The sequence below is a fragment of the Argopecten irradians genome, chromosome 10 (genome assembly GCF_041381155.1).
Source record: "Argopecten irradians isolate NY chromosome 10, Ai_NY, whole genome shotgun sequence".
Classification (NCBI taxonomy): domain Eukaryota; kingdom Metazoa; phylum Mollusca; class Bivalvia; order Pectinida; family Pectinidae; genus Argopecten; species Argopecten irradians.
Window position 1 is genome coordinate 9151391 of NC_091143.1, and position 12288 is coordinate 9163678.

Below are 12288 nucleotides of genomic sequence, written 5' to 3' on the forward strand. Positions count from 1 at the left end.
GTGTAACTCAGATTACACATTGTTTATAGTGTATCTCACTGTAGTGTAACTCAGATTACACATTGTTTATAGTGTATCTCACTGTAGTGTAACTCAGATTACACATTGTTTATAGTGTATCTCACTGTAGTGTAACTCAGATTACACATTGTTTATAGTGTATCTCACTGTAGTGTAACTCAGATTACACATTGTTTATAGTGTATCTCACTGTAGTGTAACTCAGATTACACATTGTTTATAGTGTATCTCACTGTAGTTAACTCAGATTACACATTGTTTATAGTGTATTCACTGTAGTGTAACTCAGATTACACATTGTTTATAGTGTATCTCACTGTAGTGTAACTCAGATTACACATTGTTTATAGTGTATCTCACTGTAGTGTAACTCAGATTACACATTGTTTATAGTGTATCTCACTGTAGTGTAACTCAGATTACACATTGTTTATAGTGTATCTCACTGTAGTGTAACTCAGATTACACATTGTTTATAGTGTATCTCACTGTAGTGTAACTCAGATTACACATTGTTTATAGTGTATCTCACTGTAGTGTAACTCAGATTACACATTGTTTATAGTGTATCTCACTGTAGTGTAACTCAGATTACACATTGTTTTATAGTGTATCTCACTGTAGTGTAACTCAGATTACACATTGTTTATAGTGTATCTCACTGTAGTGTAACTCAGATTACACATTGTTTATAGTGTATCTCACTGTAGTGTAACTCAGATTACACATTGTTTATAGTGTATCTCACTGTAGTGTAACTCAGATTACACATTGTTTATAGTGTATCTCACTGTAGTGTAACTCAGATTACACATTGTTTATAGTGTATCTCACTGTAGTGTAACTCAGATTACACATTGTTTATAGTGTATCTCACTGTAGTGTAACTCAGATTACACATTGTTTATAGTGTATCTCACTGTAGTGTAACTCAGATTACACATTGTTTATAGTGTATCTCACTGTAGTGTAACTCATATTACACATTGTTTATAGTGTATCTCACTGTAGTGTAACTCAGATTACACATTGTTTATAGTGTATCTCACTGTAGTGTAACTCAGATTACACATTGTTTATAGTGTATCTCACTGTAGTGTAACTCAGATAACACATTGTTTATAGTTTATCTCATTGTAGTGTAACTCAGATAACACATTGTTTATAGTTTATCTCACTGTAGTGTAACTCAGATTACACATTGTTTATAGTGTATCTCACTGTAGTGTAACTCAGATTACACATTGTTTATAGTGTATCTCACTGTAGTGTAACTCAGATTACACATTGTTTATAGTGTATCTCACTGTAGTGTAACTCAGATTACACATTGTTTATAGTGTATCTCACTGTAGTGTAACTCAGATTACACATTGTTTATAGTGTATCTCACTGTAGTGTAACTCAGATTACACATTGTTTATAGTGTATCTCACTGTAGTGTAACTCAGATTACACATTGTTTATAGTGTATCTCACTGTAGTGTAACTCAGATTACACATTGTTTATAGTGTATCTCACTGTAGTGTAACTCAGATTACACATTGTTTATAGTGTATCTCACTGTAGTGTAACTCAGATTACACATTGTTTATAGTGTATCTCACTGTAGTGTAACTCAGATTACACATTGTTTATAGTGTATCTCACTGTAGTGTAACTCAGATTACACATTGTTTATAGTGTATTCCACTGTAGTGTAACTCAGATTACACATTGTTTATAGTGTATCTCACTGTAGTGTAACTCAGATTACACATTGTTTATAGTGTATCTCACTGTAGTGTAACTCAGATTACACATTGTTTATAGTGTATCTCACTGTAGTGTAACTCAGATTACACATTGTTTATAGTGTATCTCACTGTAGTGTAACTCAGATTACACATTGTTTATAGTGTATCTCACTGTAGTGTAACTCAGATTACACATTTTTTATAGTGTATCTCACTGTAGTGTAACTCAGATTACACATTGTTTATAGTGTATCTCACTGTAGTGTAACTCAGATTACACATTGTTTATAGTGTATCTCACTGTAGTGTAACTCAGATACACATTGTTTATAGTTATCAGTAGTGTAACTCAGATACACATTTATAGTGTATCTCACTGTAGTTAACTCAGATTACACTTTCACTGTGTACTCATATTACACATTGTTTATAGTGTATCTCACTGTAGTGTAACTCAGATTACACATTGTTTATAGTGTATCTCACTGTAGTGTAACTCAGATTACACATTGTTTATAGTGTATTCCACTGTAGTGTAACTCAGATTACACATTGTTTATAGTGTATCTCACTGTAGTGTAACTCAGATTACACATTGTTTATAGTGTATCTCACTGTAGTGTAACTCAGATTACACATTGTTTATAGTGTATCTCACTGTAGTGTAACTCAGATTACACATTGTTTATAGTGTATTCCACTGTAGTGTAACTCAGATTACACATTGTTTATAGTATCTAGTGTATCTCACTGTAGTGTAACTCAGATTACACATTGTTTATAGTGTATCTCACTGTAGTGTAACTCAGATTACACATTGTTTATAGTGTATCTCACTGTAGTGTAACTCAGATTACACATTGTTTATAGTGTATCTCACTGTAGTGTAACTCAGATTACACATTGTTTATAGTGTATCTCACTGTAGTGTAACTCAGATTACACATTGTTTATAGTGTATCTCACTGTAGTGTAACTCAGATTACACATTGTTTATAGTGTATTCACTGTAGTGTAACTCAGATTACACATTGTTTATAGTGTATCTCACTGTAGTCTAGATTACACATTGTTTATAGTGTATCTCACTGTAGTGTAACTCAGATTACACATTGTTTATAGTGTATCTCACTGTAGTGTAACTCAGATTACACATTGTTTATAGTGTATCTCACTGTAGTGTTACTCAGATTACACATTGTTTATAGTGTATCTCACTGTAGTGTAACTCAGATTACACATTGTTTATAGTGTATCTCACTGTAGTGTAACTCAGATTACACATTGTTTATAGTGTATCTCACTGTAGTGTTACTCAGATTACACATTGTTTATAGTGTATCTCACTGTAGTGTAACTCAGATTACACATTGTTTATAGTGTATCTCACTGTAGTGTAACTCAGATTACACATTGTTTATAGTGTATCTCACTGTAGTGTAACTCAGATTACACATTGTTTATAGTGTATCTCACTGTAGTGTAACTCAGATTACACATTGTTTAAAGCACCATCTGACGTAGACGTGTTTATGAATAGTTAACATTTTGGGTTCTCTGGCACTGAAACGTTCTGGATTCACCGGCATGTCATACTGTACTGTTAATTACTGAAAAAGTAGTAAACTCGCTTTATTACAGAGAATGATATACTTTTCACTAATTAACAGTAGTTAACGTTTCTCTACGATACTAGGTGGACAGCTACCACCATTGCTCCCATGGGAGTTCAGCTGTTAGCAAAATAGAGTGTTACTGAAAGGAAAAGTCATTCTTTTGTATTTGATAGTAAAATCGTTAGAAAATGAATAGCGAAACTGAGTGTTTGACATGCATGCCATAGAAACATTTATTCTGGCCTGTTTCTTAATAAAATACTTCATAGAATCTTTATATATTTTGTTGTCATCACGTGGCGGACTTATGGGTTTGTAATTTGGATTAGTATGTAGTTTGTCATCGGCGAGTTCGTACCTACATTATTGAGGTTTACCAACCCTTGATATTTTCACTGTGCAGATGTCGGTTGTAATTTTACTACTGTTTATTTAACTGCATGTTATTGTTACAAACGTGGTTTATTTCGACCCATTTCTCCTTTTGTTTCCAGAATGGAAAAATAAGAATTGTTGATGTTTATGATTTAAACTTATTTTATTGCGAATTTTTATATACAATGGGATTGGGCACAAGTTTTCCAACTTATTTGAAGCAAGCCCTCTCCCTCTGATGTTTATGTTAAAGGTAAAGTTTCTTTAAGGATGTACACCTCTGAGAAGTCAAAATTTTCTTGTATTAAACTTTTTTTCTCATATAGATTTTTAGAAAAAGGAGTTCATACCATGAAAGAAAATGGAAGAAAAAACATATGTCCGTGTGCTCGTTTTTGAGCTTTTGTCCCTTAAAGACACCTAGTTGACAAAATATTGGATTTTATGGGAATTTTGCCGTTTTGACCATATAAGATAGAGATTAAAGCCATAATTTCCTAATGAGGTGTTTGATATGTATGAATGTTTGTAGAATTCATTTTCTAGTAGTCTTCTTTAAAAATATACCAGTTTTGATCAAATAGACTAATATTTTTTCTCAGAATAACAACATATGCTACCCCTACCCCTTAATTTTGAGCTACAAAATGCACCATTTGAAGCCATTTTTTTTGCCAAATTCAACCCTTTACAGAAAAAGTTCTGGTATTAAACTTTTGTTATTATTTTGCATATCAATAGGGAAACGGTTGTTCTTTCTAAATCAGGAAGAAAAATTGGGGGTCCGTGTGCTTACTTTTTTGCCGCATTTGAATTTTTGTTATTTTTCAGTATTTTAGAGAAAAAAATAAAAGTGCCAAAATTATCATTTAATGTAAAAATAAAGTCACAAAAGTGTATCGTTTCACATATTAATGCTAAATATTTTAATTACTACGAACCTAGTAACGATTTGCAGCAAACATTAGCTAAATACAGCTTAAAATGATGGCGCAGTAATGATTTAAGTAAAAACAATTTCAGGAAAAAATGGTAAAACTGTGGCTCTACTTGAAGCGAAAAAAGACACAATTTCAAAATGGCCGCCAAATGGGCCATTTCTTATAATCCCCGTATAAAAAATCTACTAAAAATAGAAGTGTAATTTTTTGACAAAATTTGCATCTGGCAACTTGCTACATATACTGATAAATTATATTTGAAAATCTCATAACTTCTTTGATCTATGTTGAAACGAGACTTCAACGGGACTGAAACCTCAGAAGAATACATCCTTAAGTTCTATCCAGCCAAAATTATGAGAAACAAAAAGTAGTGTATAATAGAATAAGAGAAAACGCCTTTTCGTTCCGACCTTGTTAATGATTTTATATCATGTATATACTCTTCTATTATAGTATTAGGTGCATTCGTACGCATGTCGCCAGCTCGCGAAAAAATTACCATCAAGTAGTTTTTATCAAAGTGGCGGTCTCCTATACCGGCAGTGCACGATAACCGACAACGTTACAATAGTAGCCGTATCACTCAATCGATTAATCCATTTTGTCGGATCGGTACCATAATGGTGGATTGAGAGATAATAAAAAATACCTAGCAATTCACTATTCAAATGTGTTCCGGTTAATCGCACCTGGAGAATTGTTGATATGATTTTCAAAACCATGCGTATTTAAATTCTGACAATCCCATTGCTTTAAATGAACACGGATATTCATTTAAGCTTTAACCAATGGACCTGAAAATCAAAACGCAAACAGTTAATATTGATGATTTCACAAGAATACAGACATATGGAGAATGACAGTTGTTCTAAGCACATGTAGCCCTAACGGAATAGTGGTTATACATTATTTGTCCAACAAACAACTCGGACGTGTATCAGTAGATCAACGTTTATATATTATTTACTAAAAGTGAGTTAATTGACATCCGTTATGTAGATGAGAAGACTAGATATAGGTGCATTTTTCTTTCGAGTAGGAACTGCAGAATTATTGTCCTAATGATTCTGAACCAGGATATTCTAATGAAAATAAACGACGAAGATCTCATTTTAAAAACTTGTGACTGGAATTCGGAGGATGCATAATTTGATTCAATTGTGATTAAGAAGTGAAATGCGCTTTCTTATGTATGAGGATTGGGATGACTTTATTCCTGAGGTTACAATAGCACAATATCAGTGGTGTATATATATTGTGGTCCATTTCTGATTTAAAACATACAAAACATAAAAGTACTTCCACCATCGACGGAAGATCTGATGTGATTCTTTTATTGCTGAACATTAAATGACAGTTTACAGTGTTGGAGACGATCCCTTATAGAAGGAGGTATTTGGACAAACTCCACTACATCTATAAATGTAAGCAACCGTCTTTAGGAAAATAAAGCACGTTTATAGAGCTAAAATGTTCGTTTTAGTGGGAAGTCCCAAAGTTATTTGCTGTTGAATTTGTTTAAAATGCTGAGTGAGTTTTATAATATTTTGTCATCAGTCAAGTTTCTATATCTGATGTCTTTTGACCTTGAGTGTTTAGTGACTCAAAGCCAATGTTAAAATACAATACAATGGGGAATATTACGGACTTTAGTAATATCTATATCCGCTAGTGTTACAGTGAGGTTTGTACACTTGTTAATTCATCAGTGAGGTTTGTATACCTTCTAATTCCCCAGTGAGGTTTGTATACCTGTTAATTCATCAGTGAGGTTTGTATACCTGTTAATTCATCTGTGAGGTTTGTATACCTGTTAATTCATCAGTGAGGTTTGTATACCTGTTAATTCATCAGTGAGGTTTGTATACCTGTTAATTCATCAGTGAGGTTTGTATACCTGTTAATTCATCAGTGAGGTTTGTATATCTGTTAATTCATCAGTGAGGTTTGTATACCTGTTAATTCATCTGTGAGGTTTGTATACCTGTTAATTCATCAGTGAGGTTTGATTTAATTACGTGGGTTTGTATACCTGTTAATTCATCAGTGAGGTTTGTATACCTGTTAATTCATCAGTGAGGTTTGTATACTGTTAATTCATTGTGAGGTTTGTATACCTGTTAATTCATCTGTGAGGTTTGTATACCTGTTAATTCATCTGTGAGGTTTGTATATATCCTGTTAATTCATCTGTGAGGTTTGTATACCTGTTACTGTTAATTCATCAGTGAGGTTTGTATACCTGTTAATTCATCAGTGAGGTTTGTATACCTGTTAATTCATCAGTGAGGTTTGTATACCTGTTAATTCATCAGTGAGGTTTGTATACCTGTTAATTCATCAGTGAGGTTTGTATACCTGTTAATTCATCAGTGAGGTTTGTATACCTGTTAATTCATCTGTGAGGTTTGTATATATCCTAATTCATCTGTGAGGTTTGTATACCTGTTAATTCATCAGTGAGGTTTGTATACCTGTTAATTCATCAGTGAGGTTTGTATACCTGTTAATTCATCAGTGAGGTTTGTATACCTGTTAATTCATCAGTGAGGTTTGTATACCTGTTAATTCATCAGTGAGGTTTGTATACCTGTTAATTCATCTGTGAGGTTTGTATACCTGTTAATTCATCAGTGAGGTTTGTATACCTGTTACTTTAATTCATCAGTGAGGTTTGTATACCTGTTAATTCATCAGTGAGGTTTGTATACCTGTTAATTCATCTGTGAGGTTTGTATACCTGTTAATTCATCAGTGAGGTTTGTATACCTGTTAATTCATCAGTGAGGTTTGTATACCTGTTAATTCATCAGTGAGGTTTGTATACCTGTTAATTCATCAGTGAGGTTTGTATACCTGTTAATTCATCAGTGAGGTTTGTATACCTGTTAATTCATCTGTGAGGTTTGTATACCTGTTAATTCATCATCTGTGAGGTTTGTATACCTGTTAATTCATCTGTGAGGTTTGTATACCTGTTAATTCATCTGTGAGGTTTGTATACCTGTTAATTCATCAGTGAGGTTTGTATACCTGTTAATTCATCAGTGAGGTTTGTATACCTGTTAATTCATTGTGAGGTTTGTATACTGTTAATTCATCGTGAGGTTTGTATACCTGTTAATTCATCAGTGAGGTTTGTATACCTGTTAATTCATCAGTGAGGTTTGTATACCTGTTAATTCATCTGTGAGGTTTGTATACCTGTTAATTCATCAGTGAGGTTTGTATACCTGTTAATTCATTTGTGAGGTTTGTATACCTGTTAATTCATCAGTGAGGTTTGTATACCTGTTAATTCATCAGTGAGGTTTGTATACCTGTTAATTCATCAGTGAGGTTTGTATACCTGTTAATTCATCAGTGAGGTTTGTATACCTGTTAATTCATCTGTGAGGTTTGTATACCTGTTAATTCATCTGTGAGGTTTGTATACCTGTTAATTCATTTGTATACCTGTTAATTCATCAGTGAGGTTTGTATACCTGTTAATTCATCAGTGAGGTTTGTATACCTGTTAATTCATCTGTGAGGTTTGTATACCTGTTAATTCATCTGTGAGGTTTGTATACCTGTTAATTCATCTGTGAGGTTTGTATACCTGTTAATTCATCTGTGAGGTTTGTATACTGTTAATTCATCAGTGAGGTTTGTATACCTGTTAATTCATCTGTGAGGTTTGTATACCTGTTAATTCATCTGTGAGGTTTGTATACCTGTTAATTCATCTGTGAGGTTTGTATACCTGTTAATTCATCTGTGAGGTTTGTATATACCTGTTAATTCATCTGTGAGGTTTGTATACCTGTTAATTCATCTGTGAGGTTTGTATACCTGTTAATTCATCTGTGAGGTTTGTATACCTGTTAATTCATCTGTGAGGTTTGTATACCTGTTAATTCATCTGTGAGGTTTGTATACCTGTTAATTCATCTGTGAGGTTTGTATACCTGTTAATTCATCTGTGAGGTTTGTATACCTGTTAATTCATCTGTGAGGTTTGTATACCTGTTAATTCATCTGTGAGGTTTGTATACCTGTTAATTCATCTGTGAGGTTTGTATACCTGTTAATTCATCTGTGAGGTTTGTATACCTGTTAATTCATCTGTGAGGTTTGTATACCTGTTAATTCATTTGTGAGGTTTGTATACCTGTTAATTCATCAGTGAGGTTTGTATACCTGTTAATTCATCTGTGAGGTTTGTATATACCTGTTAATTCATCTGTGAGGTTTGTATACCTGTTAATTCATCTGTGAGGTTTGTATACCTGTTAATTCATCTGTGAGGTTTGTATACCTGTTAATTCATCTGTGAGGTTTGTATACCTGTTAATTCATCTGTGAGGTTTGTATACCTGTTAATTCATTGTGAGGTTTGTATACCTGTTAATTCATCTGTGAGGTTTGTATACCTGTTAATTCATCTGTGAGGTTTGTATACCTGTTAATTCATCTGTGAGGTTTGTATACCTGTTAATTCATCTGTGAGGTTTGTATACCTGTTAATTCATCTGTGAGGTTTGTATACCTGTTAATTCATCTGTGAGGTTTGTATACCTGTTAATTCATTGTGAGGTTTGTATACCTGTTAATTCATCTGTGAGGTTTGTATACCTGTTAATTCATCATTTGTGAGGTTTGTATACCTGTTAATTCATCAGTGAGGTTTGTATACCTGTTAATTCATCAGTGAGGTTTGTATACCTGTTAATTCATCTGTGAGGTTTGTATACCTGTTAATTCATCTGTGAGGTTTGTATACTATAATTCCTGTTAATTCATCTGTGAGGTTTGTATACCTGTTAATTCATCTGTGAGGTTTGTATACCTGTTAATTCATCTGTGAGTTGTATTGTATACCTGTTAATTCATCTGTGAGGTTTGTATACCTGTTAATTCATCTGTGAGGTTTGTATACCTGTTAATTCATCTGTGAGGTTTGTATACCTGTTAATTCATCTGTGAGGTTTGTATACCTGTTAATTCATCTGTGAGGTTTGTATACCTGTTAATTCATCTGTGAGGTTTGTATACCTGTTAATTCATCTGTGAGGTTTGTATACCTGTTAATTCATCAGTGAGGTTTGTATACCTGTTAATTCATCTGTGAGGTTTGTATACCTGTTAATTCATCAGTGAGGTTTGTATACCTGTTAATTCATCTGTGAGGTTTGTATATACCTGTTAATTCATCTGTGAGGTTTGTATACCTGTTAATTCATCTGTGAGGTTTGTATACCTGTTAATTCATGTGAGTTTGTATACTGTTAATTCATGTGAGGTTTGTATACCTGTTAATTCATCAGTGAGGTTTGTATACCTGTTAATTCATCTGTGAGGTTTGTATACCTGTTAATTCATCTGTGAGGTTTGTATACCTGTTAATTCATCAGTGAGGTTTGTATACCTGTTAATTCATTGTGAGGTTTGTATACCTGTTAATTCATCTGTGAGGTTTGTATACCTGTTAATTCATCTGTGAGGTTTGTATACCTGTTAATTCATCAGTGAGGTTTGTATACCTGTTAATTCATCTGTGAGGTTTGTATACCTGTTAATTCATCTGTGAGGTTTGTATACCTGTTAATTCATTTGTGAGGTTTGTATACCTGTTAATTCATCTGTGAGGTTTGTATACCTGTTAATTCATCTGTGAGGTTTGTATACCTGTTAATTCATCTGTGAGGTTTGTATACCTGTTAATTCATTGTGAGGTTTGTATTCTGTTAATTCATCTGTGAGGTTTGTATACCTGTTAATTCATCTGTGAGGTTTGTATACCTGTTAATTCATCTGTGAGGTTTGTATACCTGTTATTCATCTGTGAGGTTTGTATACCTTTATTCATCGTGAGGTTTGTATACCTGTTAATTCATCTGTGAGGTTTGTATACCTGTTAATTCATCTGTGAGGTTTGTATACCTGTTAATTCATCTGTGAGGTTTGTATACCTGTTAATTCATCTGTGAGGTTTGTATACCTGTTAATTCATCTGTGAGGTTTGTATACCTGTTAATTCATTTGTGAGGTTTGTATATATGTTAATTCATCTGTGAGGTTTGTATACCTGTTAATTCATCTGTGAGGTTTGTATACCTGTTAATTCATCTGTGAGGTTTGTATACCTGTTAATTCATCTGTGAGGTTTGTATACCTGTTAATTCATCTGTGAGGTTTGTATACCTGTTAATTCATCAGTGAGGTTTGTATACCTGTTAATTCCATCTGTGAGGTTTGTATACCTGTTAATTCATCAGTGAGGTTTGTATACCTGTTAATTCATCAGTGAGGTTTGTATACCTGTTAATTCATCTGTGAGGTTTGTATACCTGTTAATTCATCTGTGAGGTTTGTATACCTGTTAATTCATCTGTGAGGTTTGTATACCTGTTAATTCATCTGTGAGGTTTGTATACCTGTTAATTCATCTGTGAGGTTTGTATACCTGTTAATTCATCAGTGAGGTTTGTATACCTGTTAATTCATCAGTGAGGTTGGTATTTATCCTAATTTATCGGTGAGATTTGTCGTCTGCTAATTCATCAGTAAAGTTTGTACATCTGCTAATTTATCAGTGAGGTTTTTAGTATATATATTCTAATTTATCAATGAGGCTTGTATCCATCAGTAAACAATGTTTTCGCTTTATTCATCAGTGAAATTATGTATGCTAATTCACCAAGTAGATTTTACATATTCATTCTGAAAGTGTGTAAGCTAATTCCTTAGTGCAATTTAAATTCGCTTATTCATCATCACCTTGTGAATCTGCTAAATCATCAGCAAAATTTCGTTTGCTAATTCATCAAGGGATATTTTTCTCTAACGCCATTGTGTCAGCCAATCAGCTGAGACGTAACAAACGGCGACGTCATTGTGAGGAGATGATAACACTGACCGTTTTCGTTTATTCGGAACAACCGGTTCGACTTGTCGACCGGTTGTTAAAGTAATCATTTCAAGTGGAAGATCAGACGGACCTGCAGTTTTTGATACAGACCTAATAGGGCCTGTTAAGGCTCGGCTGAAATCAATATAAAATCACCAGGTCTCTCTTTAATTAATTCATAAACGAACAACTTGGTCCAACCAGTCAAACCGTATAATCGAAAACGGACTTCAAGCCAATATAAAATAATCATGGCAACATATATTAGAATTCAGTTTTAACTCCTCATTGCTTGATATATTTTCTTTCATAGTTGACGATGTTTGTACGAGGAATAGTGTTGTTGAGCTTGCCGATTTTTGTGGTCATGAATGTGAGTATATCCGAAGATGACATTACGTATCTAAATGATGTGAAATACTTGGCTGGATTTAAGTTACGGACCGGAGTGTTCCTTACACTAGAAACCTCGTCCTATACCGGATGTGTGAGGGAATGTTTACTTCGTAAACATTGTGTGTCGATAACATATCATCTTAGGGATTACTACTGCCACCTTGGAAGTCAGGGCCAGGACCTAGAAAGGGTCGGGGACAGCAGGATTATATCCAGCCATCCGACGGACTGGAACCCACCCAAGGTAGTTATTTACAGTCTTTAATTTTATATTGCCAAAGTTTCCGGAGAAAATCATAGGCCATCA

At 33.7% G+C, this 12288-nt stretch overlaps 1 protein-coding gene across 2 annotated transcripts in view; it reads left to right on the forward strand.

The window, feature by feature from the left end:
• Positions 1-5561: 5561 nt before the first annotated feature.
• Positions 5562-12288, forward strand: part of LOC138333053 (uncharacterized) — a 31720-nt gene continuing 24993 nt past the window's right edge. Inside the window, exons 1-2 of one of the 2 annotated variants that reach the window (XM_069281161.1) lie at positions 5562-6117; positions 11899-12225. In XM_069281161.1, the coding sequence (XP_069137262.1) occupies positions 11905-12225 (321 nt within the window). In that variant the 5' untranslated portion in view covers positions 5562-6117; positions 11899-11904. Of the gene's footprint in view, positions 6118-11603; positions 12226-12288 lie in introns of those variants that run through there. The other variant, XM_069281162.1, reaches the window with a different exon arrangement.